The sequence below is a fragment of the Cupressus sempervirens genome, chromosome 2 (assembly GCF_028749045.1).
Source record: "Cupressus sempervirens isolate cs-2001-9-10 chromosome 2, ASM2874904v1, whole genome shotgun sequence".
Lineage (NCBI taxonomy): Eukaryota > Viridiplantae > Streptophyta > Pinopsida > Cupressales > Cupressaceae > Cupressus > Cupressus sempervirens.
Genome location: NC_143119.1, coordinates 728,247,716 through 728,274,159, shown reverse-complemented (window position 1 = coordinate 728,274,159; position 26,444 = coordinate 728,247,716). Strand labels below are relative to the sequence as shown.

The 26,444-nt window shown below is 37.2% G+C and overlaps 1 protein-coding gene across 1 annotated transcript in view; it reads left to right on the top strand.

Moving 5' to 3' along the window:
- Positions 1 to 285: 285 nt before the first annotated feature.
- Positions 286 to 26,444, top strand: part of LOC149575444 (2-oxoglutarate (2OG) and Fe(II)-dependent oxygenase superfamily protein) — a 45,151-nt gene continuing 18,992 nt past the window's right edge. The window contains exon 1 of the mRNA XM_089815195.1: positions 286 to 1,099. Within this exon, the coding sequence (XP_089671321.1) occupies positions 356 to 1,099 (744 nt within the window). The 5' untranslated portion in view covers positions 286 to 355. The remainder of the gene's footprint in view (positions 1,100 to 26,444) is intronic.

The window sequence follows — 26,444 nt, the reverse complement described above, 5'->3', positions numbered from 1 at the left end:
AGCACTGGATGACTGGACCCATTGGTTGCCAAGATTGCCGACCAAACCAAATCTGCGCCTGCATTGATTGTCGCTGTTGCCGGCCCTACTGGCTGTTGCAGGCTCCACCTTCGCTTTTTATCATAAAATACTCTCCGACAGACAAAAGGTAAATCATTGTTGACAAGGTAAATCCGTCAACACGGGTCCAAGGTTCGACTCTCCCCTGAGATTAAACCACTTTGATTGCAACCCCATTATACAATACTTTCACATAAGAAGTCCTTGCACCTACTTTTACATAAAAGTGCCAGTTTAACAGTATTCCAACCTCCTCTTCTACGTATATATCTCTACATCCCCCCTTCTTGACCAAATGGCAGAGGCCAACAGTCTCCACCAGAAATTCAGCAGAGTTGAAAACATTTCCAGAGAGGGAGGAGGAGAATTGGGTCTAGTAAAGCTATGGGATGAGGTTCGAGACCTGTCTCTCGGGGCAGGTTCTCAGGTGGAGCGGGTGCGCGGACCACTTTCTCCCCTTAACTTCCTCCGAGATTATGTGATGCCCAACAAGCCTTGCATAATCACGGACTCAATTAACCACTGGCCCGCCCTGAGCAAATGGAGCAACCATTATCTCTCTTCCCTCTTGCAACACCAAACAGTAAGTCTTCACTTCACTCCAGACGGCCGAGCCGATTCCCTCGTGAAAAATCCTGATCAACACAATGACAATGGATGCCCTAGTTGCTTCGTATCGGCATACGTCGAGCGCTTGCCCTTCCCCGAGGCGCTGCAGCACATCTCGGGTTCGAAACACGGGGAGAGGGGCGTGGCCTACGCCCAGGAACAGAACGGCTGTTTCTTCTCGGAGTACAGTTTACTGGCAGGTGATGTGGAGAAAGACATACTTTGGGCCACGGAGGCGTTGGGTACGAAACCCGAGGCGGTCAATTTGTGGATAGGGAACGAGAGAGCCACTACATCATTTCATAAGGATCACTATGAGAATCTCTATGCCGTTGTCTCGGGACAGAAACATTTTCTTCTGATGCCCCCAACGGATGTGCATAGAATGTATGTTGGGGATTACCCTGCTGCACATTATACATTATCGCAGGTACCGTAGGCCCTAAATAAAATAAAGCAATTACATTACTCGGGATGTTGCGGCTTTGTGGAACTGAAATGTTTATGTCGATGGATTTGCAAATTATAAGTGAATCTTCCAATTTATACAGCGCAACATATATTTGTGGTACAATTGTCTTATACAAGAAGTCTATTTGAAGGTTTTCTCTTTTTATTTTCAGTCTGTTTGAGAGAGGCTTTCCATTTCATCTCTCTGATCATGTAAGGCTGATTGAGTTCCTTGAATTCGATGGGCAGCAGCTATAGTTGGAGCTACCCGGTGAGAAGTCAGGAAGTCCCATTATTCTATAGGCCCGCCCATCCGATATGCTCGTTGATCAAATTGATACTAGGATAGGCCCAACGCCCGGGAGGGTGGCCCTACAATAATCTGTCTTATACAAGAAGTCTATTTGAAGGTTTTCTTTTTTTATTTTCAGTCTGTTTGAGAGAGGCTTTCCATTTCATCTCTCTGATCATGTAAGGCTGATTGAGTTCCTTCAAATTTGAAAGAATAGATCGAATGTAGGTAAATTTCGTTTCTTAGGACTTGAGCCAATCACTAAACACGGCTTTTTCCCCTCCCCATATTTCCTCGTTCTTCCTTAAAGAGGACTTAACGAAACACAGATTTTTACAGTTAAGACATCTATCCTGCAAGGTTTCTGTTATTTTGTGGTCTTCAATTTCTGGGTTACTTGTGGCATACTCAACCCATGTTAACCCGAATTCCCTATCCTATTGATATATTTTGTGTGCTGAACACTTCAGAATCGTCTGCTGTTCAGCTTTCTGTTTTTTTTTCTGAATTCGAGTGTGCTACATTCTGCAATCAAAGGCAATATTTTATAGTTCATAGTGCTCCAAACTTGTGCCTTTAAACGCAAGCGCGTGATACCTTCATCAGTCTTAGTCAAGGCAGAATACCTTAAAATAGCTGCAGGTTATAATTTCTGATTTTGTTAGCATCATTATGATGGCGTTCGTATACCTGAGTCGGAAGACAGGTTTGTAGAATCCCATTTCATTTGTTTTGCATGATGAATGAATAGTTCGAGTCAGACATTTGAATATTTATGATGCAATACGGAATGTCCTCTTGCAAAAACACAAAGCTCAAACACTAGACCGTTAACAATGCAGAAAGACTCTGCTGGCAAACAGAACTCAGGTTGCAACACAATACAAAACAATTTTTTATTTAAGCAAATTTCTATTTAACGGTTGCACTAAAAAAAATAAAAATGCCACCCATATCGACCTCTGGTCTGTCCCACAAATCGTAATCTTCAACTTTCAATATCTTCAACACATCATGTCTCAACCATGGGCAAGCTTTTCTTTGTCCACCGCTGTAGCCTCCCACGCTTTTCTTCCTTTGCTGATACTCAGGCTCTTGCTTAGTTGAAACCTCACCACTTATTCCAGCAACCACCTACCCCCTCTTACCTGTCTTGCATCACTCCCTTCTCTATACAGCTCTCAATATTTTTTACTTTGGTCCTTGCTTTTATTCCTTGGATCAACTCAAAGTAAGCAAGAAGTCGAGAGATTTTGTAAAAAAATGTGTTACCAATATTCTTTCTTCTTAACTTTCAAGAAAGAATCCATTTACTCGTGGAGTGAGTAATGGACAGGTGAATCTCTAACTACACTTCTATCTAAAGCTGGAAACGGTGATACCAATAAACTAACACTAACTCAAAGGCTAGCTGAAAGCGTACTAGTTTGGCTCTAAGTCCGATCGTACTTTTATATGAAAAAACTTCACAATTAGGGCACAAAGGCTCCTAAAAGTTAAAATAATTTAATTATTTTGCGAATTAAGAAAGAAGTATAAGCTACAGACATTGCTTCTAGCTATATATTTCCACAACTGCTCCTATTCAAAGCTTCAGCTCCAATCGTTTTTTAACTCTCTTATATTCAATTACCAAGAACACAAGATAACATGAATCAAAGATAACGTATATGAATTACAGACAAAGCTTTTAATTCAGACAAATAAAAATCTAACTCAATTAAAGTTAAGTCTAAATTGATCTTTTGTATTCACTTTTGTCTCAAAATAGCGCTACACAAACAAAGTTCTGCTGGCACAATTTCTTCAGAGCTCTCTTGCATACAATAAAAGATGATTTTTACAAAGAGGGGGCACTCCTTTACATAGGTACAGGAGTTGAGAAAAAGATGGAGGAAAAAGTGGAAGCAACTCAACCAACTTTGACCCAGTCTAACTAGAAGAGAAATTATAGGGTTATATGCAACTGCACATGCAGCTCGTATTACATCTTTTCATGCATCGGTAACTCGCATTACATGTAATTACATCTTTTTGCATAGTGCATCCTCTTAGACTTACAAACAGAAATAAAAACAAAAATAACAATCTTAAAATTGTTTCTCAATGCCTTGTACTTGACGATGATATCACACACTGTAGAAAGATCAACAATCTCCATTCTCTTTGATATAGCGTCAATCTTCATTGCATCTGCATACGCTGATTGTACAACCTTGGAATTTGTTGCCAGAGAATCTAACAAGCGCTTTGTCGAGGATTTATACAAGATAAACTTGTTCATTGTGTGCGAAACAAACTCTTCAGAATCCACATCAGCATTGATTTCGATTGTCTATTCTGAACTTATCCTTTCAACTGCTATAAGATTACCATGTTCATCAAGAACTTGGCATCCCATTTATTCCAAATCACAAGTAACACTTGTTTCAACTGCTTGACAATCTCCAAGGGTTTGCAACTTTGTAATCAACTTCCTCAATGTTTTTTCTTTGTAGCCAATAAGTCTTTGAAATTTGAAGAATATTTCACATGACGAAAGAATGTCACATGAGACCAAGGCATCTAGATCAAATTTTGCCATTTCATCCCAATCATTGAGGATTTCCTTCAAATCATCTGCTTCTCGAGTCAAAGAAGAGATCAAGTTTCGCTCCATTTCATTCATCTCGTTGACACACTTAAGAACTGCAAATGTTTCCATGATGGCTCAAACTCCTTCAGAGATGGTTTCTCCTATCTAAGACTTGGTAGCTTTAATCAACTTTCTCTCCTTGGATGTCTAAGACATAACAATTGCACTCTGAGAAGATTGTTGCCGGATGATCTCATTCAGGTGAGAAACCTCCTGTTTGAGTTGATTTTTCTTCTTCCATAGTTCATGATTGCTTTTTGATACATTAGCTAATGCATCTTGAGCATCTTCTAAACAACTCAGGCGTGACTGTTTCCCTATTTCAACCCTAGTGAACTTGTAATCAGAATGAGTAAGTTCTTCAATAGGTTTGTCCACTAGTGGCTCAACAACTTCTACAAATTTGGTTTTTTCCGAATCAACCGAAATCTTTGAAACAATCTTATCCTTCAGAGATTTAGATTTGGTTTTCTCGACAGGGAGATTATTCAGAGGTACAACCACTTTTCTTCTCTTTGTTATGATTCTGCTCAACTATGCAGGCAAGCTGAAACTTTAATTTGCAGAAGCGGGCACAGTAGAGACCATTGGCATTGATCTAGATTGTATCTCTGTCATGACTAGACAAGATTCAGTTTGCACAATTGAAGGCATAGGAGCATGATGAGAGGACTCCGTCGTGAAAAGCTCAAAACCCATCAAAGATGTATCAAGTTGGGAAACTTGACCACTTTTAAGAGTTAGAAAATCCTCAAACACATTTCCCAAATGCTCATATTGTTCATTTGCTAGGATGAGAGGAGCAACAGAAGAAATATGAACAACCATTGTATTGACTTCCGAGACTAGGATAGAAGGTGTGAAAACGCTGGAGAATGAGTCCACATCATCATCTACTTCATATAGAAAGGGTGCCTCATCTATGGACGGTGCACGAGTTTGTGTGGGCGTTGGGGGAGATATGATCATGACTTCCCCTTCTTCATCCTTATCCTCTTCATTCGATTCTGTCTCCAATTCTTCCTCCGATTCTTATGACTTTTCTTCATCTGATTCCCACATTAAGGATCAACATAATGTCTCAAAACCTTTGTTGAAGAGGAAGATGCTCCCGACCAACAAAGTTCTAATGACGCAACAAAATCATAATATTTTCTGAGACTTTTATGGCTGTCTAGTGTTCAGGGAAAATATCTCAAGCCTTCTAAACAACATTCCATGGACAAGGATAATCTTGTTCTTACTATCAATAAAGCCTTGGAGGAGTGTAAAAGATCTAAGGCCAAAAAAGAAGACGAGAACATTTATCTAACCAATCCATGGTTTGATAAGGAGTGGAAAATTGTAAAAAGGAGTTGGAAAAAGAACATGACCAAAGAAAGTAGAAAGGAATATGATCAACTGATTAAAAAGAAGAAAGAGGAATATGTGAACATGAGAAGGATCGAGTTGATTAATCTTGGAAAAAGCAGCCCCATAAAGTTTTGGAAACAACTTCAGTAGAGAAAAATGCAAATAGAGAACAACATTTGAGGAACCAAATGGCTCGAATATGCCAAGACCCTCTATGAGTGTGATTTGGGAAAGCATAGAACCATCGTAACCGAGAGTACAGGTGATTTATTTAGCTAGAAGGATATTATTCAACGCATAAGGAGGTTAGCTGCTGGTAAAGCTCAAGATATAGATGGGCTACAGGCTGAATACATAAAGTGGGGTGCTGAAACCTTGGCACCACACATCATTAGGATTTTCAGCAGTGTCAATAGAGAAGGCTTCCCTATAAATTGGACAACTAGTGTGGTGATTCCACTCCACAGAAGTGGAGACATAAACAACCCTTCTAATTACCGAACTATCATGATCAATCCACTCTTTAGAAAGTTATTTGGTAGCATGGTAGAACAAAAAGTAAGTAAATGGGCTGAAACAGAGGCCAAATGAGCAAAAGGGCAAGTGGGCTTTACACCGAAACACTCTACTATAGATCACGACATCACTCTTAGATATTTGGTAGAGAAAATTTGGACACTTAGGGGGCTGAGGCATTCTACTATTTCGTGGACTCTAAAAAAGCATTTGACACAGTGCCACGTAACAAACTTTGGGATAGAATGGAAGAGTTGAAAGTTCCTAAAGAACTTAGGTTTGCTGTTCATAGATTATATGAGCAGGTCAAAGCTAAAATCAAAATGACGGAAGGGCTATCAGAAGATTTTGGTAGCAACATCAGGATTAAACAAGGGTGTTTGCTATCTCCAACCTTATTTAGGCTCTATATTGACAAGATAGAAGAATAGATAAACAAGACCAATGGTGAGGGGGTACAGCTGGCTCACTTTGTGATAAGATTGGTTCTATATGTAGACGATCTCATCATACTTGCTATAACGGCTAAAGGTTTGAAAGAACACTTGAAAGTGCTAGAAAGTTTTTGCCATGAGGTGGCAATGCAAGTGAACACCAACAAAACCAAAGTTATGATCTTCTTGCTGAAAAAGAATAGGGGTAGACAAGACAAGTTCCTATTTGAGGGTAACCCTCTTGAGATTGTGGAGTACAAATACTTGGGTATAGATTTTCATAACAAACTCAATTGGGATACATGCAGATCAAAAAGGATTCAAGGGGGCTGGAAGGCGTTATATTCTCTTCAAAACAGGTGTAGGAACGCAAAATTATGGGATTGGACGACCAGGAAAACTCTTTTTGGTTTGCTGGTCACTCTGGTTATTTTATATGGGTGTGATGTTTGGGGCGGCTGAATGTCCGAATAGAAATGGCGACAGGTAGAAAGAATTCAAAAACACTTCATTACATGCAATCTCAAGGTCAAGACCATGTTGCCCTATGAGATCTTGTTGGTTGAGGTGGGTTCCTTTCCGTTAGAAGCCATTGCATTGGTCCGGATGCAAAGCTATTTAAAGAAAACCCAAGGTCTGGAAAAACATCGCTGGCCCAAGCTAGTCATAGATGGAAAACTTATCGTGTGAAAAGGCACATGGATGAAGCAAAATGACAAGTGGATGCAAAAATGGGATATCAACATCCATACATGCCTAGATAGTATTAAAGAAATAAAGAAGTTTGTCATGGAAAAATTTCACAATATCACATATGGGAAAGACACATGGGGTGGAAAAAATCTTACTACAGTAAAGAATTTAACCCCACTTCTAGTCATGATTGAAAGGCTTATATAAGAGCACCTATTAATTGGAGAACAAAAATGTTGATAATGCAACTCAAAACTAGTTCACCCTAGCTGTGATGTGAAACTGGTAGATGGAAAGTTCCAAAAGAAGAGTGGGAATACAAAACTTGTTTATTCTGTAATATGGGGGCAGTAGAGATGGAGCATCACTTTATCAAAGATTGCTTGTCATACAGTGACATTAGATCTGGTTATACATAGATATTACAAAACAGGGACTTAGAACTACTTATTCGAGGAGAATCAAGTGAAGAGAACAGCGGCTTTGATTATCAAACTTCAGCGATGGAGAGACAAGTTAACCAAAAGTTTACGGCTAGATTAGTTACTCTTCTACCTTAGGGGGGTGATCATGTGGGTCCCATAGGCTACTTTAGCCTTGCGGACATCATTAATATCTATCATATCATATCGTATCACAAGTCCTTCACCTACTTTTACATAAAGTGCTAGTTTTAACGTTATTCCAACTTCCTCTTCTACATATGTATCTCTACATCCACCCCTTTTGCCCAAATGGCAGAGGCCAACAGTACAACTGGTCTCCATCAGAAATTCAGCAGAGTTGACGGACACATTTCCAGAGAGGGAGGAGGAGAATTGGGTCTAGTAAAGCTATGGGAAGAGGTTCGAGAGCTGTCTCTCAGGGCAGTTTCTCAGGTGGTACAGTTGTCTTATACAAGAAGTCTATTGGAAGGCTTTCTTTTTATTTTTAGTCTGTTTGAGAGAGGCTTTCCATTTCATCTCTCTGATCATGTAAGGCTGGTTGAGTTCCTCAAAACTTGAAAGAATAGATTGAATGGTTAGGACTTGAGACACTCACTAAGCACTGCTTTTTCCCCTCCCCATATTTCCCCGTTCTTCCTTAAAAAGAACTTAACGAAACACAGATTTTTACAGTTCAGACATCTATCCTGCAAGGTTTCTGTTATTTTGTGGTCTTCAATTTCTGGGTTACTTGTGGCATACTTAACCCATGTTAACCTGAATTACCTATCCTATTGATATATCTTGTGTGCTGAACACTTTAGAAGTGTCTGCTGTGTAGCTTTTTGTTTTCTTTTTCTGAATTCGAATGTGCTACATTTTGCAGTCAAAGGCAATATTTATGGTTCATAGTGCTCCAAACTTGTGCTTGTAAATGCAAGTGCGGGATGCCTTCATCAGTCTTAGTCAAGGCAGAATACCTTAAAATAGCTGCAGGTTATACTGATTTTGTTAGCACTATGATGGCGTTCGTATACCTGAGTCGGAATAGAGGTTTTTAAAATCCCATTTCATTCGTTTTGCATGATGGATGAATAAGTCGAGTCAGACATTTGAATATTTATGATGCAATACGAAATGTCTTCTTGCAAAAACACAAAGCTCAAACACTAGACTGTTAACAATGCAGAAAGACTCTGTTGCCAGACAGAACTCAGATTGCAACACAAGACAAAACAATTTTTTATTTAAGCAAATTTCTAAACAACAGTTGCACTACAAAAAAAATGCCATTCATATCGACCTCTGGTCTCTCCCATAAACCATAATATTCAACTTTCAATATCTTTAACACATCATGTCTCACCATGTGCAAGCTTTTCTTTGTCCACTGCTGTAGCCTCCCACACTTTTCTTCCTTTGCTGACACTTAGCCTCTTGCTCAGCTGAAACCTCCCCACTTATACCAGCAGCTACCTACCCCCTCTTACCTCTCTTGCATTACTCCCTTCTCTATACAGCTCTCAATATTTTTTACTTTGGTCCCTGCTTTTATTCATAATCGCACTTTGATTCCACTTTACTCAGCAATTTTTTCCTAATACCTTATCTTTCCACTTGTTCAGGCACTGCCTTAAATTAAATTTAGCTATTGCTTTTCCTGGGCATTGGCAGAGGTTTTGGAATTGGTGTTATACCTGTCATTCAGTAAATGTCGATGCTCTATTTCAATACTCACCCTTGCATGGTCAGAAAAGATGCTCCTACATTAGACATACCCGGCAGAAAGCTTGTGAGCACAACCTCTCAAAGGAGGAGTTGAGTGATAGAATAACCCTTTGAGATTGCAAAAGTCTCTGTGACAGTTTCACATGGAATTTCTTTTTTTCCCCTTCTTCCAACATCTTCTTGGAGCACTCTTCATCAGTCTTCACAAAATCTGCACTTCGCTCTTCTTTACCACTGTGGAATTTGACCCTCCTTCAACCACCTTCATATAGCATACTTCTGCACTACCTTTCAAAACACTTGCATGCACATCTGTACTAGCAAACTCGTTTATTGAAGACTTTATTTTTCACTTCTTTGCACACATCAAATTTTTTCTTATTAAATTCAAGAAAATAAGGTATTACCTCCAATACCACTGCTACAATTTCTGTTTTACCTTCTACCATAATATCCTCACTTCTCACATCCTCCGCTTCATTATTCAAATCTTTCCCTGTTTGTAAATCAGCACTAACAACATCCATATGTACCATCTCTTTTGTATTCACTACCCCATCGATCCTAACATGTAAATCATCTTTCACAAATACAAGAAAGTATAGTTTTACTTCATTCACTTGTTTCTCTACTACTGCTGCAGCAGCTTTCTTCAAATTATCCACTTCATTCTTTTCATCTATACAACCTCCTCTCTCTTGTTTTCATCATAATAATTAAAAATATTATGCATACTTTCTTTCATTGCAATCTTTTTATAAAGGGTGAGATCCCATGGAGGGCAACTTCTAAATTTTTGAGTGGGTGCTGCAGAATTTTTTTAGGAATATTTTAAACCTGATGGCCCCATGAATTTCTAATCAGCCCAGCTTTAAAATTTAAACTCTAAAATTGAAGGAAGTTTGGGGCTTATGAATTTTCCTTCTAAAATTTTATTGGTGGAGGATTTTAAATTTTAGAAATATTTTCGTAAGCTGGTGGAGCTAATTCTGGTCCCACCATTATTTTTATGCTCAAATAAGCAGCCCTATGCTATAGGAGTTCCTATTTTCAGGGAGAAGATTCCAAATGATCCTGTAGCAATTGCTTCTTCTTCATGAGACCTCTTCTTCTTTGAAAATAGAAACTTAAGCCCCTCCATGGGACCCCACCCTAAGTTCATCAAATTTAGAACCCTCAAAGTCCATCATCCTTCTTGGCTTGTCACAAAAACTCCCATATCTTCTTTGCATTTAACTCCAGGAATTTCTTTAATAACATCTTCATCGTCAAATGCATGACCAGATATAGTATTGTAATCACTCTCTACTACATTGCTTGAATCATCAACACTCAATGTTGTTACCTCTTGAAGATAACTCTCAGTTTCCTCTAAACCAAGCTTTGAAATTCTAATCTTATTTCTGTCTAGCTCGGTCAATATGGCCATTCTGTCATGAGAGCCTTCATCTCATTCTGCACCAGCTCTTTCATATCTGAAATCTTATTTTTTTCACTGACATTCTTCTCCTTTTTCCCAAAATAACCGTGCCTTTTTTTCAATCCTTCAAAAAGCCCTTCCATTGTTTCTTCTATCTCATCAAATCATTAGGGCTATTTTTCTTTTTTCTATTATCTGTTTCTGAAGTCTATTGAAATCGATTTTTTATTCGGTGGCCAGAATTTGGACCTTTGGTTCCACATATATTCGGTTAATTGTGTAACAACAAATGCTTACTTTACCTTGATCTTCTTTTTCTTTTCTCTTTTCTTACACCTGATGTGTAAGTTTCTCAGTGCAAAGCTGCTTCAAATGGACAATTCTACTTTCACTTCTAAATTCGTTATCTCAGTTACAGACTGCCTCTCCGCTTGGCAATCTACTTGCAGACAGAAGATACACTTCCTTTAATTCATTCCAAACAATCCCTTGCAAACTGCCTCATGTTTGACATCTGTTTACATGTTTTAGGGACTTCTCACAACTCCACCTTTAGGTCTTGGTGCAAATTACCTCCCTCTGACGAATCTGCCTGAACCCTCAGAATCTTCTAGCTCTGATACCACCGGTGCAATATGGAATTGCCTCTTGCATTTAAAACACAAAATTCAAACACTAGACCATTAACAATGCAGAAAGACTCTGGTCTCAGACAAAACTCAGTTTGCAACACAACACAAAACCACTTTTAGTTAAGCAAATTTCTAAACAACAGTTACATTACAAAATTAATGCCATTCATATCGACCTCTCCTCTCTCCAACAGAGTACAAACCATAATCTGCAACTTTCAATTTCTTCAATGCATCATGTCTTTTCCGTGCGCAGGCTTTTCTTTCTCAACCAATGTAACCTCCCACATTTTCTTCTTTGGCTGATGATACTCAGCCTCTTTCTTAGCTGAAACCTCCCCACTTATTCCAGCAGCTACCCACTCCCTCTTACCTCTCCCTCTTACCTCACTTGCATCTCTCCCTTCTCTACGCCGCTCTATATTTTTTGTTTTGGTTGCAGCTTTTATTCATATTCCCACTTGATAGCTCTACCTTAACATTTTTCTATCTGACTCCTAAGTCCTAAACCTTTCACTTCCCTTAGGCAATGTCTTAAGTTTTGTCATTACTTTTCCTGGGCATTGGCAGAAGTTGTGGAATTAGCGTTACATTTGTTATTCAGTAAATGTCCATACTCTATTTGAATACTCCCACCTTGGGACGGTTAAAGAAGACACTTCTGCAGCACTTTATATGAATGCTTGACAAGTAAATCAGATAATATTATTTTGTTCAAATAAACTGTGTGGAAGCATGTGCATGGTCTGTTGCGTAGAGATTTGATTTGAGAAAATTAAAGCAAAGTCAGCATTATCAATTTTACGTTGAATAGAGAAAATCACTGGTTTCATTTTGTTGTTCCACAACTTGTTATATGTCAATGGTATCAGAACTTGGCCTCCTGCAAGCCTGAGGGTAATTGATGGGTGAGAGAGAACATCATTGCTAGTTGTTTGAGAAAAAGGGAACTGCCATGGCTGACAAGGAGGATGATAATAATGAAGTGCTAGATCAAATATCCTGAACTATTGTTTCAAATCTGATTTGGATTTTCAATCTTTACCATGCTTTGCTTCATTTGATTGCAAAATAAAAACAAGCAAACATGCAAAGAAAATGATAAAGATTTCCAAAGAAATAAGCGATTACAAACACAAATATAAAACATGCATGGCAGTTACATCATATATACTGTTGTTATAATGCATAGACATGCATAAATTTTCCTCCAAATCCTGTTTAAAACGATGGAAATCTGCTCAATGATGAGCCCTGAGTGAGCTCACCTCTCATTTAATGTTGGGTCTCCATCCAACCTCCTTACATATGGCTGCTACTGTTAAACCAACAACAAGGGGAAATTATTAAGTATGAAATCAATGTATCATAATGCTTGGAGAAGGAAGGAAACCCCTTAAATAGATTCTCTAAACTGTCTTTGGACCTCTTAATAAACTTTTTCTCTACTTCAAGGGGTTCATCCCACTTCTAGAAGGCTTAATAAATAAAATAAATTCATTTTATAACTTTGTCTTCATGACAAAATCACTTTTTATTTTATTACCTTCTTAATAAAGTCACTCTAGGACTTCATTTCATAATTTAAGTCATTTTATTTTTATAATTTAATAACATAACCCAAAGCAAATTTTTTTTCCTTATAATATTATTTTATAGGCTCAAAATAATATTATTTATTTCTCCATCACTTAATAATTGACAATGCCCGCTCCTTATCCCTCATATCTCTGAAGTATCCTACCAAGATGACAAAAAAATAGGGTAATCAACACCTGAATGATCACCGAGCAGAAGGGGACATTACAGTCTTACCTTCCCAGGATTGCTTGCCCTCAAGCAATCTGCATCTGCATGTCTAAACCAAATACCATCAACCTTAGGAACAGTGCTCCACCAAAATGCTGCACTGTCTGATATCAATGCCAATACACCATAAACCGTGCAACTACATAGTGGAATCCATGTGAAACAATACACCCAACCGATCAATACTTGGATCCAAAACATAGAACCTCATGTGTGAGTTTTAGTAATCTAATACCAAAGAATCATCGTCAGTCATCCAACCACACGTGTAGACCAACCAAAGAATGTGATAAGCAACTCTCATATTCATATATTAAAAAATCAACAGATTAGGCCTCGAAATATTGCTGTTATATCTCAGACCAGCAACAAATATGATGGCAATGATGTCATCATACCAGGCAAAACTAGAAGCTCATGTCATGAGCATTTCCCATCAAGTAAATGTGTTCCCATACATTCCAATGCATAGTCATAGCTAATGTAGACCTAAACAAGTTTGAAAATTCAGTGAGCAACCATGTAGGACAGTCACTTGCCACAAAACAACCCATGTCATTTGGCTCAAAGACCAACTAATACGCAGCTGCACCAGCAAACTACGTGCCAATCAAATTTGGAATGTAGATACCATCGCCAACAGCCAAAGTCAACTCATGAGTGGCTGGTCCACTAATCGTAACTTCCATAGAGTCATTATGTTTGCCAATCATAGCAATCTCATGCAGGGAAATCTTGGCTTGTTGGCTATCAAATTAGCTTCCTTTGCTTTCTCAATCCAATTCTGAACCATTTCTTGGGGGATTGATTTGGTGCTGTTGTTCCAATGCAAATAAATTCAGGTCTCTTGGAGAATGCATCATCAACCAAAGGCTCATGTTTGTCTTTTAAAACTTGACCGCATTAACTTCTCCAGGATCATGGGCTGCGTTACTTCGAGGATGAAGAGATATATTAGTGCTATTATAATAATCGGCACAACTGTCATGCATTTGTGTCATGCCTTCAACTTTTACAGTCACCTCTTTGTTGGAAACTTCATTCTTAACACTTGCACTTTGAATGCCATGTTCTGATTTTTCTTCATGCGTATGAATTCTGTCATCATTGGAATCAACTAACACACTAGAAAATGCATTGTGGTCACTCAAAGAATCCATATCAAACTCATGTTCAACATCAAGAGAAGTCAATGTTTATCTCTCTTCAAGAATCCTCTTTGCTTAACCTTTCATATGTCTGAGGTGAACTCCTGGCTTCTTCTTCAAATGAATTCTCAGCATTGGGATAATCTATATGCTCATCATCAGTGACTTTGATGTGTTCATTGTTATTATGCCTCTTATCCATTTTTTATCTTCTTCCAAAAGCAATTTCTATAACAATAATGACATATCTGATTGATATTTTTAAAATGTTTGAAAGAAGACATTCATACAATTCATAACTTTTTCCATGTGTCAAGCATTTCTTTGTGGACTTTAACTATTTTTTCTATCCCTTTCTTTAGCTGGCAAGTCAGGAAGGAAAGTAGATAACAATCTCTTATTTTTAATTTTAGCCATTGATGTAACCTTTTATACCCCTATTGTAGATGTCTGAAATAAACATTGAATTTATTTCCTCTGTTCCTAGCAAAATACCTCTGAGTTCATTTACTATCACACGAGTTCAAATACTAACATGCAATGTAAACCCACCTTTTGGAATTGTCTAGAATTGCCATGCAATCAAATCCTAAGAATTGCACTGCTTGAAAATGGCACGCAAAAGAAAACCACTTCATTAAACTGTTTCAAAAGTAACATTCAACCATCTGGTTGTCCACCAAACTGTCATGCAACAGAAATCCACAAACCAGGACTGTTTGGATTTAACATGCAATTGTATTTATAAACTGCTTCTAAATTGGCATGCAATCATCTGGGTATTCACCAAATTGCCATGCAATAACATTCAACACACATGCAACTGCAAAATTTGACATGCAACTAAAAAAGCTGACAGGCACTACTAAAATCCTAGCAAGCTGGCAAGATCACTATCTCTCATACCATTGAAATATCCTGAACTAGGATATTGTTTCAAATCTGATTTGGGTTTTCAATTTTTGCCATGCTTTGCTTAATTTCAATGCAAAATACCAACATGCAAATGAAACGATATAGATTTCCAAGGAAATAAACGATAACAAATACAAATCTATTGATAATGATTCTGATATAAAACATGCATGGCTATTACATCATGTTGTTACATGCTAGAACATGCATAAGTTTTCCTCCAAAACTTGTTTAAAATGATGCATATATGCTCAATGATGAACCCTAAGTGAGCCCACTTCTCAAGTAGTGTTGGGTTTCATCCAATCTACAAATATCATAGGGTTTCCTTCATCAGATATGGGCTACTGTCAAACCAACAACAAGAAAAAAATATTAACTATCAAATCAACATATCATAATATACTTGGAGAAGGAAGGATTCCCCTTAAATAGATTCACTAAATTACTTTTGGACTTCTAATTACAATGTATGATTCTTAATCAACTTTTTCTGTCTTCCTAGAGGTTCATCCCACTTCTAGAAGGCTTAATAAATAAAATAAGTTCATTTCATAACTTTGCCTTCATGACTGTCACTTTATATTTTATTACCTTCTTAATAAAGTCACTTTATGACTTTGTTTCATAACTTAGGTTATTTAATTTTTATTATTTGATTTTATAACCCAAAGTGGTAGTTCCCTTATAATATTATTTTATGTTTATGGGCTCAAAATAATATTATTCTCTTCATCAATTAATAATTGACAATGCCAACATCTCATCCATTATATCTCCGAAGTAGGACTTGGAGTTGATCTAAATCTTGGAAATGACTTGATAAAGAAGAAAATTGTAGTTTTACAAAACAAAAAATTAATGCATTAGTGAATATAAGAGCCATAATTTAAACATTTCATAGAACCTCTATAGTTTACTACTACTATATATGATAAATTACATACATGGAATAATAATAAAGATGGCTTGCATACCAGATATGGAAGTAAAAGATACCTTTGGCTTTATTTGCTCATGATTAACAATGGGTAGAGTCTAGAAAATGACTCATACTCGGCAAACTCAAATTGGGTTTTTGGGGCAATGCCCCTAGTGGGATCAAGGGGTAGTGCTCCTTATGGGGCTTTGGGGGTAGCTCCCACAATGAGGGCAAGGGGCAGCTCCCCTCTTACGGTCCTAGGATAGTGCCCAGGGTGCGCCAAGACAAAATTTGACCTTGATAACCACATTGAACTCCATGGCGCACATCATTTTCATGACTACAATCTACATATGGCCTTCTCGGCAATAGATAATTGGCAAAAAAACCTAAAAGAAAATTGTGTTTTAAAGCTGCCTGGGTGTCTTCTGCAACATGCTAGAGTTTTTGGTAAGGACTTGCAAGTCTTGACGCAAGGCTCACGCGTGTCCAATAGAGACTCAAAAGGTCTCAAACTAGGACTTGCCTGGACTGGATTTGTGAGTCCATGGCAAGTGAACTCGACCAAGGGTAGGACTCGTGAATCTTGTTGAGTCCATGGTGAGTCCCACTAGTTTTCCAACTATGATTAGGAGAATTGAAGAATTCTAAAATAGCATGGTGAAATCCATAAAAGAGAGTCCCACATTTTGACTGATTATGATGTAGTTGACAATTTTGCTAGTTATGATGCATTTTGTTGTTGCCAAAACAACTTCTTTACTTTAATAATGTATGATTTTCATCTAATAATGAATTACATTGTAACAAATGGATTTTCATAACAAAATAAAGGTAATTTAGAAAGAGTTTTCCTCAACTAATTATTGAAATAAAATATATTGAAATAACTGTAATAATGATTATTTGAAATAACTATAATAACAATCAACTAAAATAACTGTAATGATGATCAACTATAATAACTGTAATAACGATCAATTGATATAATTGAAATAACGATTTACTATCTTTCCTTGCATACAAGTAAAGTAAATGCATAACATGAAATGGAAAGAAGAACATATAAGAAGTATCTGGTGAGTCTATAATTGATTGTGCAAGCCTTGACTTTCAGTAAGAGGAGAAGCATTGACTTAGGCTTAACCTCCCAACCTTGGACCATATTCATCCCCACACAATCTATTGAATAGAAAGGCCCTCTCTACCCCAGGATCAGGCTTGAGATACTTCTAGTCTAGCCACCTGAGCATTCCGGTGTTTAGATTGTCTGTACAGTTATGGACGGACATGTTTGAATAACTAACACTCTTGACATCAAGTTATCATAGATGGAAAACATGCCTTTAACGACCTTGGCCAAGGTTTTCTGATGGGTTCAATGACCCGATCACCATCACTCGACTTGACAACAGGGAAACAATAGTATGAACAAGCATGAGCTATTAAATGAAATTAATTTAGAATTATTATGTCATGTTTGACTTTTATTTCCATGTTATTGCAGATTCCATCTCACCTCTTCACCTTTTCCATGGCTATATAGCCGGTGAGTCCCAAGTGTTCGAATCTCAAAGCAATCGACTCTATCTTTTGATCCTCAACTAATATAACAATATTATATGTTTCCAACTTATCACATTCTGTGATCTGAGAAATGTAACTTTAAGACTTGCAGAATAAATATCATTTGATTCTGACTTTCAACGACATAATAAAGATATGATATCATGTCGTGGATACTTGGCTTTTACTCATCATAAACAGTTCTGTCTTAAAGAGGGACTAACCAATGATATTTTAAACAAAGATGATTTGCATCATAATCTGGAACTATATCTTACTGCTATAATATTCAAAATGCAGTAATATCTGATAATAAAAACATATTGCAATGCCTGGGATATGGACAACCACATAAGCTAGTAACATCTGGAAATAAAATGGAGTCTTGCTAGATGCTATCAATCAGCCCCGCCCTTCACGGAAGAAACTCTGAATGTAGACTTAGCGCGGTTGCAAATCTTATGCTTCAACAAGGAAATATATGGTGAATTGCTAATTTGCAGCTAGGAAATAAGTAGAGGGAATTTGGTTGTAAAATGTAGAGATATGCCGTGTGATATGTGAAGGAAATATCAGGTGATATGTATTTATACTCATGGTCTCTCTCGGCTTCATAATGTAAGAAAGTATTCAAAATCTCTTTGGCTTCCAAGAAGCCGTAACTCGTAAACAAGAGACTTGGCTCCTGATCGCCAATAAAATATGCCAAATGTGCATCTCAGTTTTTAGCAAGAAATTGAATAAATAAGGAAAAATATTTGGAGGTTATAAATCAAGGATAATTATAATATATATCTATCTACTTGCACGTAGATGTACTTATGAGGTGGCATCATATTATTTATTTTATAAAAATAATATTATGGTGTCACTTTTATTTCTATATCTATGTGCACGTAAATAGGTATACACTATAATGATGTGGTGGAAAAATCAATCAAAAACCATTTGAGGTACGCATTATTTTTAATTAAAATAATTAACGTTTTAAATGTTTATTTAATAGCGCATGTGGGTCCATCGATTATATCTTGATGTTCAAGTTGTTAGGTCCTTACCAAGGCAATTAAGGGTCATACTTGTCAACCTGATAATTGGAGTAAGCTATTATCCCATTTCATTGTTCTTGTTTGGCAATGCTTCTCCCCTTCATCTTCTCCTGTAATCACCTGTGCAACATTTCCACGACAATAACAAGTTCCATAATAATTCCATAATAACATTTAATATAGATAAATAATTTAATTATTAACCATAATTCCAAAATCAAGCAATTACTAATCATCACATGACAATTAATGGATAATGACCATCTTCATTAAACAGTTAACATAATGAATACAACGGATATATTTAACTACCCTCTTCACATGATTATGAAAGAAAATCCATCCAATCTAACGGCTATAAATAAATTTAAAATTTGGTAAAAAATTTGGGATGTAACATACATTGTATTGATTTAGATAATTGATAAGGTCGATAATAGTTTGTATATTCTAAATGTAGGTTTCATAAGACCAATATTTTGGATTTAATTTTCATACTTGGAGCATGAAAATAGAAATGCAACTAAGGAGTAAAAAATTATGGTGAATGGTGAGGGGAAAGGAAAAATAGCTTACTGATGTAACTAAGTTTATTGAGGGTATTGTTGGTCTTGCTCTTTCTGATTTTGATCTATACCATATTGTTTTAGATAAGTTATATGTAGAAATTTAGAATAATCTTACTAAACTGTTTGGACCAAAAGTAGTCAATGTGAATTTGATAAGATGTTTGGCAAGTGGTGTATTGCAAGGTCGATGAGGCATGTGTGTTGTTAGCTAGCCTTTTTGTTCCATGATTAATGATGTACCTGATTTCAATGCCCTTTTGGAGAGTTTGAAGGAGTTTTTAAATTGTGGTTTGTTCTGTGAAGCGAGTTGTAGAGTTTGGAGTTATTCATTTGGTGTTTGGGTTGAACAATAGAGGTGAATTTTTCTTTGAAGACAAATGACCAAATTCCCTCATTCATAGGTCCATTTCTGTAAAGCCATTGGGGAATGTTTTCAAGTATGACGAAGATGTCTTTTGGGAGGCTGTTTGTTTGATATTTGGCAAGTACCTAGAGAAAGATTGGCATTCAAGGTCGAATTTGGACATTTCGTCGTTGTTGTGGCTTTGGCTCTGTTGGTGGGTGAGAACAGGGCTAAGGTGCTCTGCGCTGCCAAGGCCTGTCTTGAGCTAAAGTAGGCTCTTGGGTTGAAGGACATTGTGGCTCGAGTAGAGGCTGGAGTCACTTTGCATATGGCTAGAGGACCATGGTGGTTGAATGGGGTGGTGAGTTGCAACCATTGGTTTTTTGGTCATCTTCTAGTCCAGAGTAGCTGCATTTGCCGAAGGTTCAGGAAGGGTGGAAAATGATTTTGGATTTCTTGGTTTCCCTCGAGCAAGCGTGGGGGTTGGTTGTGGAGGTTGGAGAGAGGTAGTGCAAGTCCACTCCTCGAAAGTCCTTGGCTCCAATTGGAGAGGATAGTTGTCCTGTGATTTGGCAAATTCTAGTTGCCTATCATGGTGGTTGTCGTTCAATGACTATTGGAATTGCAGGTGAGGGGTTGAGTGTATATCTGTTTTCGGTCCAAAGACGTGGTGTTGTGGTAGGTGTTGATGTGTCGTTGTTGGATTGCTCTGTTGGTGTGGAGGCGAGTGGTGGTGGTAGGCTGGCCGCATGCAGCTGATGGTGAAATTCCAAACGTCACATGTGAGGAGGTGGTTGGTTGGTTTAAAGAATGATGTGGCATGGGTCCCTACTTTTTTAGCATTTTTGGTTTGAATATAGTATGTATTGCTTAGCCAACATGACAACGGGATGTATGGGGGCATTTTGATTGTCTTTTTGACCAATGCACTGAGTGGTCTTTTTGAAATGTAATATTAGATTTAAAACCTTATTTCGAATATTAATAAAATATATCAATTATCGATGAAAAAAAAATAGTCAATGTGAATTTCTTCCTAAAACTTCAATTATTTAGGTTCAAAATGAACATGGAATCAATGCTGAATCATATAAGTAATTTGAGGTCTCTTGTTAGGCAACTAGTAGAAGTTAAGTCTCCAACAGATGATAATGATGCTAAAGCTAACTTGCAAAACGTTTTGCCTACAAAATACATTAAAGCCATGATTACAATCAATCAAATTACTTTAGATTGCAGCTCTTATAGTAGAAGAAAAGAAAACAAAAGATTATTCTTTGGATAAAGTACTCTATTCAATAAACAACAATATAAGATCAGAAGAAATGAAATGTTTTTATTGCAAGAAAAAGGGTCGCACAGCTTGGGCTTGTAGACCTCAAGCTAATGATGTTCTTAAAAGAAAATTGAAAGAGCAATCTAATAAAGTAAATTTGGATTGTGTTGAGGTTGAAGATACATAGGATGATAAAACTATCATTAATGATTCTTATTTTGACCCTAATCACAATTTTGTACTTTGAGCATTCATATTTGAAGGCTGGTGGTACCAAAGGATAAAGGAATTTCCATCAACTTAAGTTAGCTTCTCATGTTGAGAGTTGTCTTGCTTGAGAATTTTATCGTGTTTTCCATTTTTTAGCTTTTTTTGTTTGTGTTGACAAATTTGAAGAATACGTGTATTGTGAAGGCTATGTTTTAGAGGTAGGTTAGTGGTAGTCATGGATAGGAGGGACCTGAAAGAGATCAATCCACTTCATGGAGAAAGAGTCACACAATGGAAACAAGAAGAATTTATTGAGGGACAAGCAAAATCAGCCTTCGCATTATCAAAAAATCATTGCAGTGGGTCTACAACATGTAGTCTTAGATTCCATGCATTCATGCCTGATTATAGAATTGAATCCTTACTATTTACCATATGAAAACTTCAAGAGGTTATCGATTTATCATTTATTGCGAACTGCCTTCCTAAGGATCATTATATCAATATGTACAGCCTCACATATATTGAGTTGACTGGAAAGATCACATTCCCCAAGATATGAAAATCATATTACAAGATATAGGTCAGGACCCAAGTCATGAACTCCATCAACTATGAATGAAATGACATGCGATCCAAAGGACATGTCGGCCAAGGATCTAGAAACATCGTGATGTGTGCCATTAAGCTTTGTGGATTAGGTAAATGTTTTACAAGATCGGAAAACACAAATGGGCCATGAATTGTAAAGAACGAGAGTGTTTCACAAAGAATCCCAGAGATCTCAACCCATAAGCAATGGATTGAGGTGTGAAACTAGGTCAAGGTTCACCATGATGCTAGGAACATGCTACGAGGGACGCCTTGCCTACTCCTCACAGTGCTCTGCATGTTGAGGATTCCACTCCTATTTAGACTGACATCCTCAATGCTAACATTTCTCAAACTATGGTTTTTGAGAATTGGAAGGCCGTGTATTTGGAAAAGCTGAAGATAAGGGCTGCAAGTGACAAGATTAATTTGGCCATCAATGCTAAGGAGAAGGGTGATGTGAATTTGGATTAGAGGATTGACCCTTCCATGCTCATTCTTAGTGATGTGGACAGAGATTGTGGGCTTGTTGTTCTCCTTACTGCTAGGATTGGGGTGATGGATTTTTACATAGCTATTAAATGGTCCTTACATGAGTTCAAGGACGTTAATTTGAAGATCAGGGCTTCGGAAAGTAAGGTGGACATTCTGGAGGTGGCTCCTATTGCTAGGGATTCGGTGGAAGAGGCCAACTTGAACGTGGGGGACAATGCTGGTGTGATTGGGTAAGGGAAGGACATCGCTGGTTTTAAAGGGCTAGAGGATAGGATCTTGGCGCTAGAAGGTAAGGTTTCCAACATTTAGTTTTCTTTGAAAAGCATTGCTAATCAAAGCCACAAGATCTTAAAGGCTTCTACCAACCATATTAAGATCATCCTTGGGAAGTTGGGGAACCACAATATGGGAAGAGCTATTATTCACGTTGCAGATGATAAGTAGTGTCCTATTGATACTCCGTTTGGCCCTAGTAGAAGAACCATAACAAACACTAAGAAAAAGGATTCTACTGTTGCTGATGAGGCTAAAGAGATAAGGAAAGTTGCTGAGGTGATGGATAAGTTGGAGCTTGAAGTTGCCAAGTTGCTGAAGTGCTTGGGGTAGTTGTGTTTTGTTCTATCCCTCTGTGTTTTGGTTGCTGGTCCATTTGGTGGGCTTTGCCTTTCTTGTTTGTGCTGTTTTTTGTCTTGGCTGGCTTTTGTTTTTTGCCATGCATGTTTTTAATTTGTTAATCTTTTGTTATTGGGCTTTAATGGTCTCTATTGTTAGTTCTATATTATAAAGGGTTTTAGGGCCCCTTCTAAACCCATTTCACTAAATAAAAAATACGCCACGGGGTGTGCAAGGACTAAAGATCCAAATTGAAGGAACACCACAACAAACATTGCAATTAAGAGAACATGAACAAACAACAACAATCTGAAAGAAATGTTTTTGGTTGATACAAGATTGTCTAGAACCCAAGATGCTCCTACGTCATACTTTGAGTTATTGAAAAGTGAGCCTCTTACTTTGGTCTGGCTAGAGGAAAACCAAGATGATTAACCTCAGCGTGAGAAATCCATGAAGAGTCTTCTACTGGTTTGTCCTTTCTTTTGACAAGATATTCTTTGTACTACTTATTTTTGGTGCTTCTACTAATTATGCTGTCCCAAATCTCTTCTATATTGTTTGTCTACTTCTTAGGATAATGCCACTCAATATCTGATCCATCATTTTCATTGAAACTTGCTTCATGATTAGGAGGCTTGCAACACTGAGTGTAGGTGATATATCCATGCTTTTTGTTAGCTCCACTTCATATGCATTCCCAGAATCAAATCTCCTCAAGATCTTATACAGTCCAAACTTCATCTTAATTTGGTGTATGTCCCAAAAGGAAATATACCTTTTTTTCAAATATACCATCACTTAATCTCCTACTTGAAATTCCTTATATCCCCTCTTTTCATGTTCTCTCCTCATACTCCAATTCATTTGCTCCATATGCTCTTTCGCTTGAACATGTAATGCTTTCATGCATTTTGCAAACTCTTCTTTCGCACTCCTTTTAATCTCATGAAGGGTATCCCTCAATTTTGATACTTCTTTAGGACTCATACCTGTTACAATCTCAAATGGTGTCTTCCCTGTACTCCTATTCACTGAATTATTATACACAAACTATGCTTGTGCTAAGACTAAATTTTAATTGCTAGTCTTCTTTCCAACCAAACATCTCAACAAGTTCAACAAGCTTCTATTTACTACCTCTGTTTGTCCATTTGTTTGTGGATGAAATGTAGAATTAAATTTCAAATAAGTATTTATCTTCTTCCAGAGTGTCCGCCAAAAGTAACCAACAAACTTACTATCCCTATCTAAAACAATGGTTTTAGGTAACCCATGCAATCTCACCACATCTCTGAAAACAAGTTAGCTACATGCACTGCATTTGTAGTCTTCATACAAGGTATGAAATGAGACATGTTTAAAAATCTATTTACCACCACAAATATAGAATCATTAACTCTTTGTGTCAAAGGAAACCCAAATACAAAATCCTTGCTAAAGTCTTCCCAAGTTCTAGTTAGTACTACAAAGGTGTATACAATCTCACATTCTAGCTACTTCCCTTATCAACTTGACAGACTTTACAACTTTGAACAAACGTTTTGACATCCTCACGAATTTGGAGCCAAAATTATTTTCGCTTGCCAAAGCCACTATTTTGTCAATGCCAAAGTGTCCAGCTAATCCTCCATAATGCTTCTCCTTAATTGGATTATCCCTCATTGAACTCCTAGGTATACACAATTGATTTTATTTGAATAATATATTATCATGAGTATAAAATAATTTAACCACTTTCTTTGGCCTACTACAACTAGTTCCGTACAAGCTTTCTAAGGTTTTGTAAAATCAAGTTCTCCCTCATACAATGCCTTCAACTCATCAATTCCCAACACTTGAACTCTCATCTCATCTCTATCAACAACTTTCTTCTCTTATTCAAACCATCAACAACTCTATATGATTTACGGCTCCTGTACTTCAACACAAAAATATAACTTCGCAAGAACTCTACCCATTTCACGTGTCTTTGAGTCAAATTACCTTGACTATACAAATATTGTAACGCTAGATGATTAATGTACAACACAAACTCCTTAGGTAATAGATAATGTCTCTGCTCCTTCAAGGCTTGAGCTATGACATAGAATTTGTAATCATCAACTAAATACCTTCTTTTTGCATCATTCTAACTTCTCTTTGTATTATTCAACTTCTCACTGAAATAAGCATCGGTCTACCTTCTTGACACGACCCTGCTCTGATTGCATTCCCAACTGTATCACGATCTACTTGAAATACCTTAGTGAAATTAGTTAATGCTACCATTGGTTGTTCAATAACGTTTTGTTTCGACATCTCAAAGATCTTATTTGCTTAATTTGTCCACTTGAATTCTTTCCTTCCTCCTCTCATTACCCCATTCATAGGATTACAAATTGAATTGAAATTTCCAATAAACTTTCGATAGAAACTAACCAATCCATGAAATGATCTTACCTCTCCAACACCTTAAGGTTTAGGCTAGTCAACAATTGCTTTGACCTTCTCACGATCCATCTTTAATCCATTTGCAGATATCAGAAATCCCAAGTACATTATCTCCTCTTTCATAAAAGAACACTTCTTGATGTTTATCAACGACTTTTCTTCCCTTAATCTTTGCAACACTTGTCTTAGATGCAAAAACTGATCCTCTGTTTCTTTAGTAAATATCAGAATGTCATCTAGATAAACAATCACGAACTTACCCAAGAATTTCTTCAATACCTCGTTCATCAATCTCATGAAAGTACTAGGTGCATTGGTCAAATTAAAAGGCATTACTTGCCACTCATACAAACCTTCATTCGTTTTGAATGTAGTTTTCCAGTCATCTCCTTCTCTAATTCTAATCGGATGATACCCACTCTTTAAATCAATCTTTGTGATATATTGAGCTCCACTTAAACAATCCATTACATCATCTATCCTAGGCAAAGGAAACTTAATACTTCTTGATGATCCTATATATGGCTCTTGAATTAGTATGCATTTTTCACTCTCCATTCTTCTTAGATGCTAAGATGACGAGTATTGCACAAGGACTCAAACTTTCTCTAATCAAACCCTTCTTTAACAATTCTTGTACCTGCCTATTCAATTTTTCATTCCCTGTAGGTGTCATTCGGTGTACTTTTTTATGGCAAACTAGCTCCAGGGATTAGGTCCTTGCAATGACTAATACTCTTCACAGATGACTAATACTCTTTAGTAACCATTAAATACGTTATCTGAAATTATATCTTCATACTTTCTCAGTAACTCCCTTATCTCCTTAGGTTGTCCCTCTTTTGGTTCTAAATCAGACTTCTCAGGGATCAAAGCATAACACATACTATTACTCTTCAAACCATCCAAGAACACTCATCAACGAAGCAATCTCTAACACTAGCACTGTTTTCACACTGAGGGGTTTCAACTAAATGAAACAATACTTGTTTTATTACTTTTGCAAAGATAGTATACCTATTCTTGCTGCCATCATACAAAGCTTGTCTATCATACTTCCATGGACTACCCAACAAGATATGACACACATTCATAGGCATAATATCACGAAGAACTCCATCATGATAAGATCTAATTTTTTATTTTCACGAAACATTGTTCACTTACCAGTATCTTATGATCATCTTTTATCCATGATGCCGAATAGGGTTTGGGATGCTTTAATCTCTGCAACTTCAACTTGTCCACCAACTCCTCAG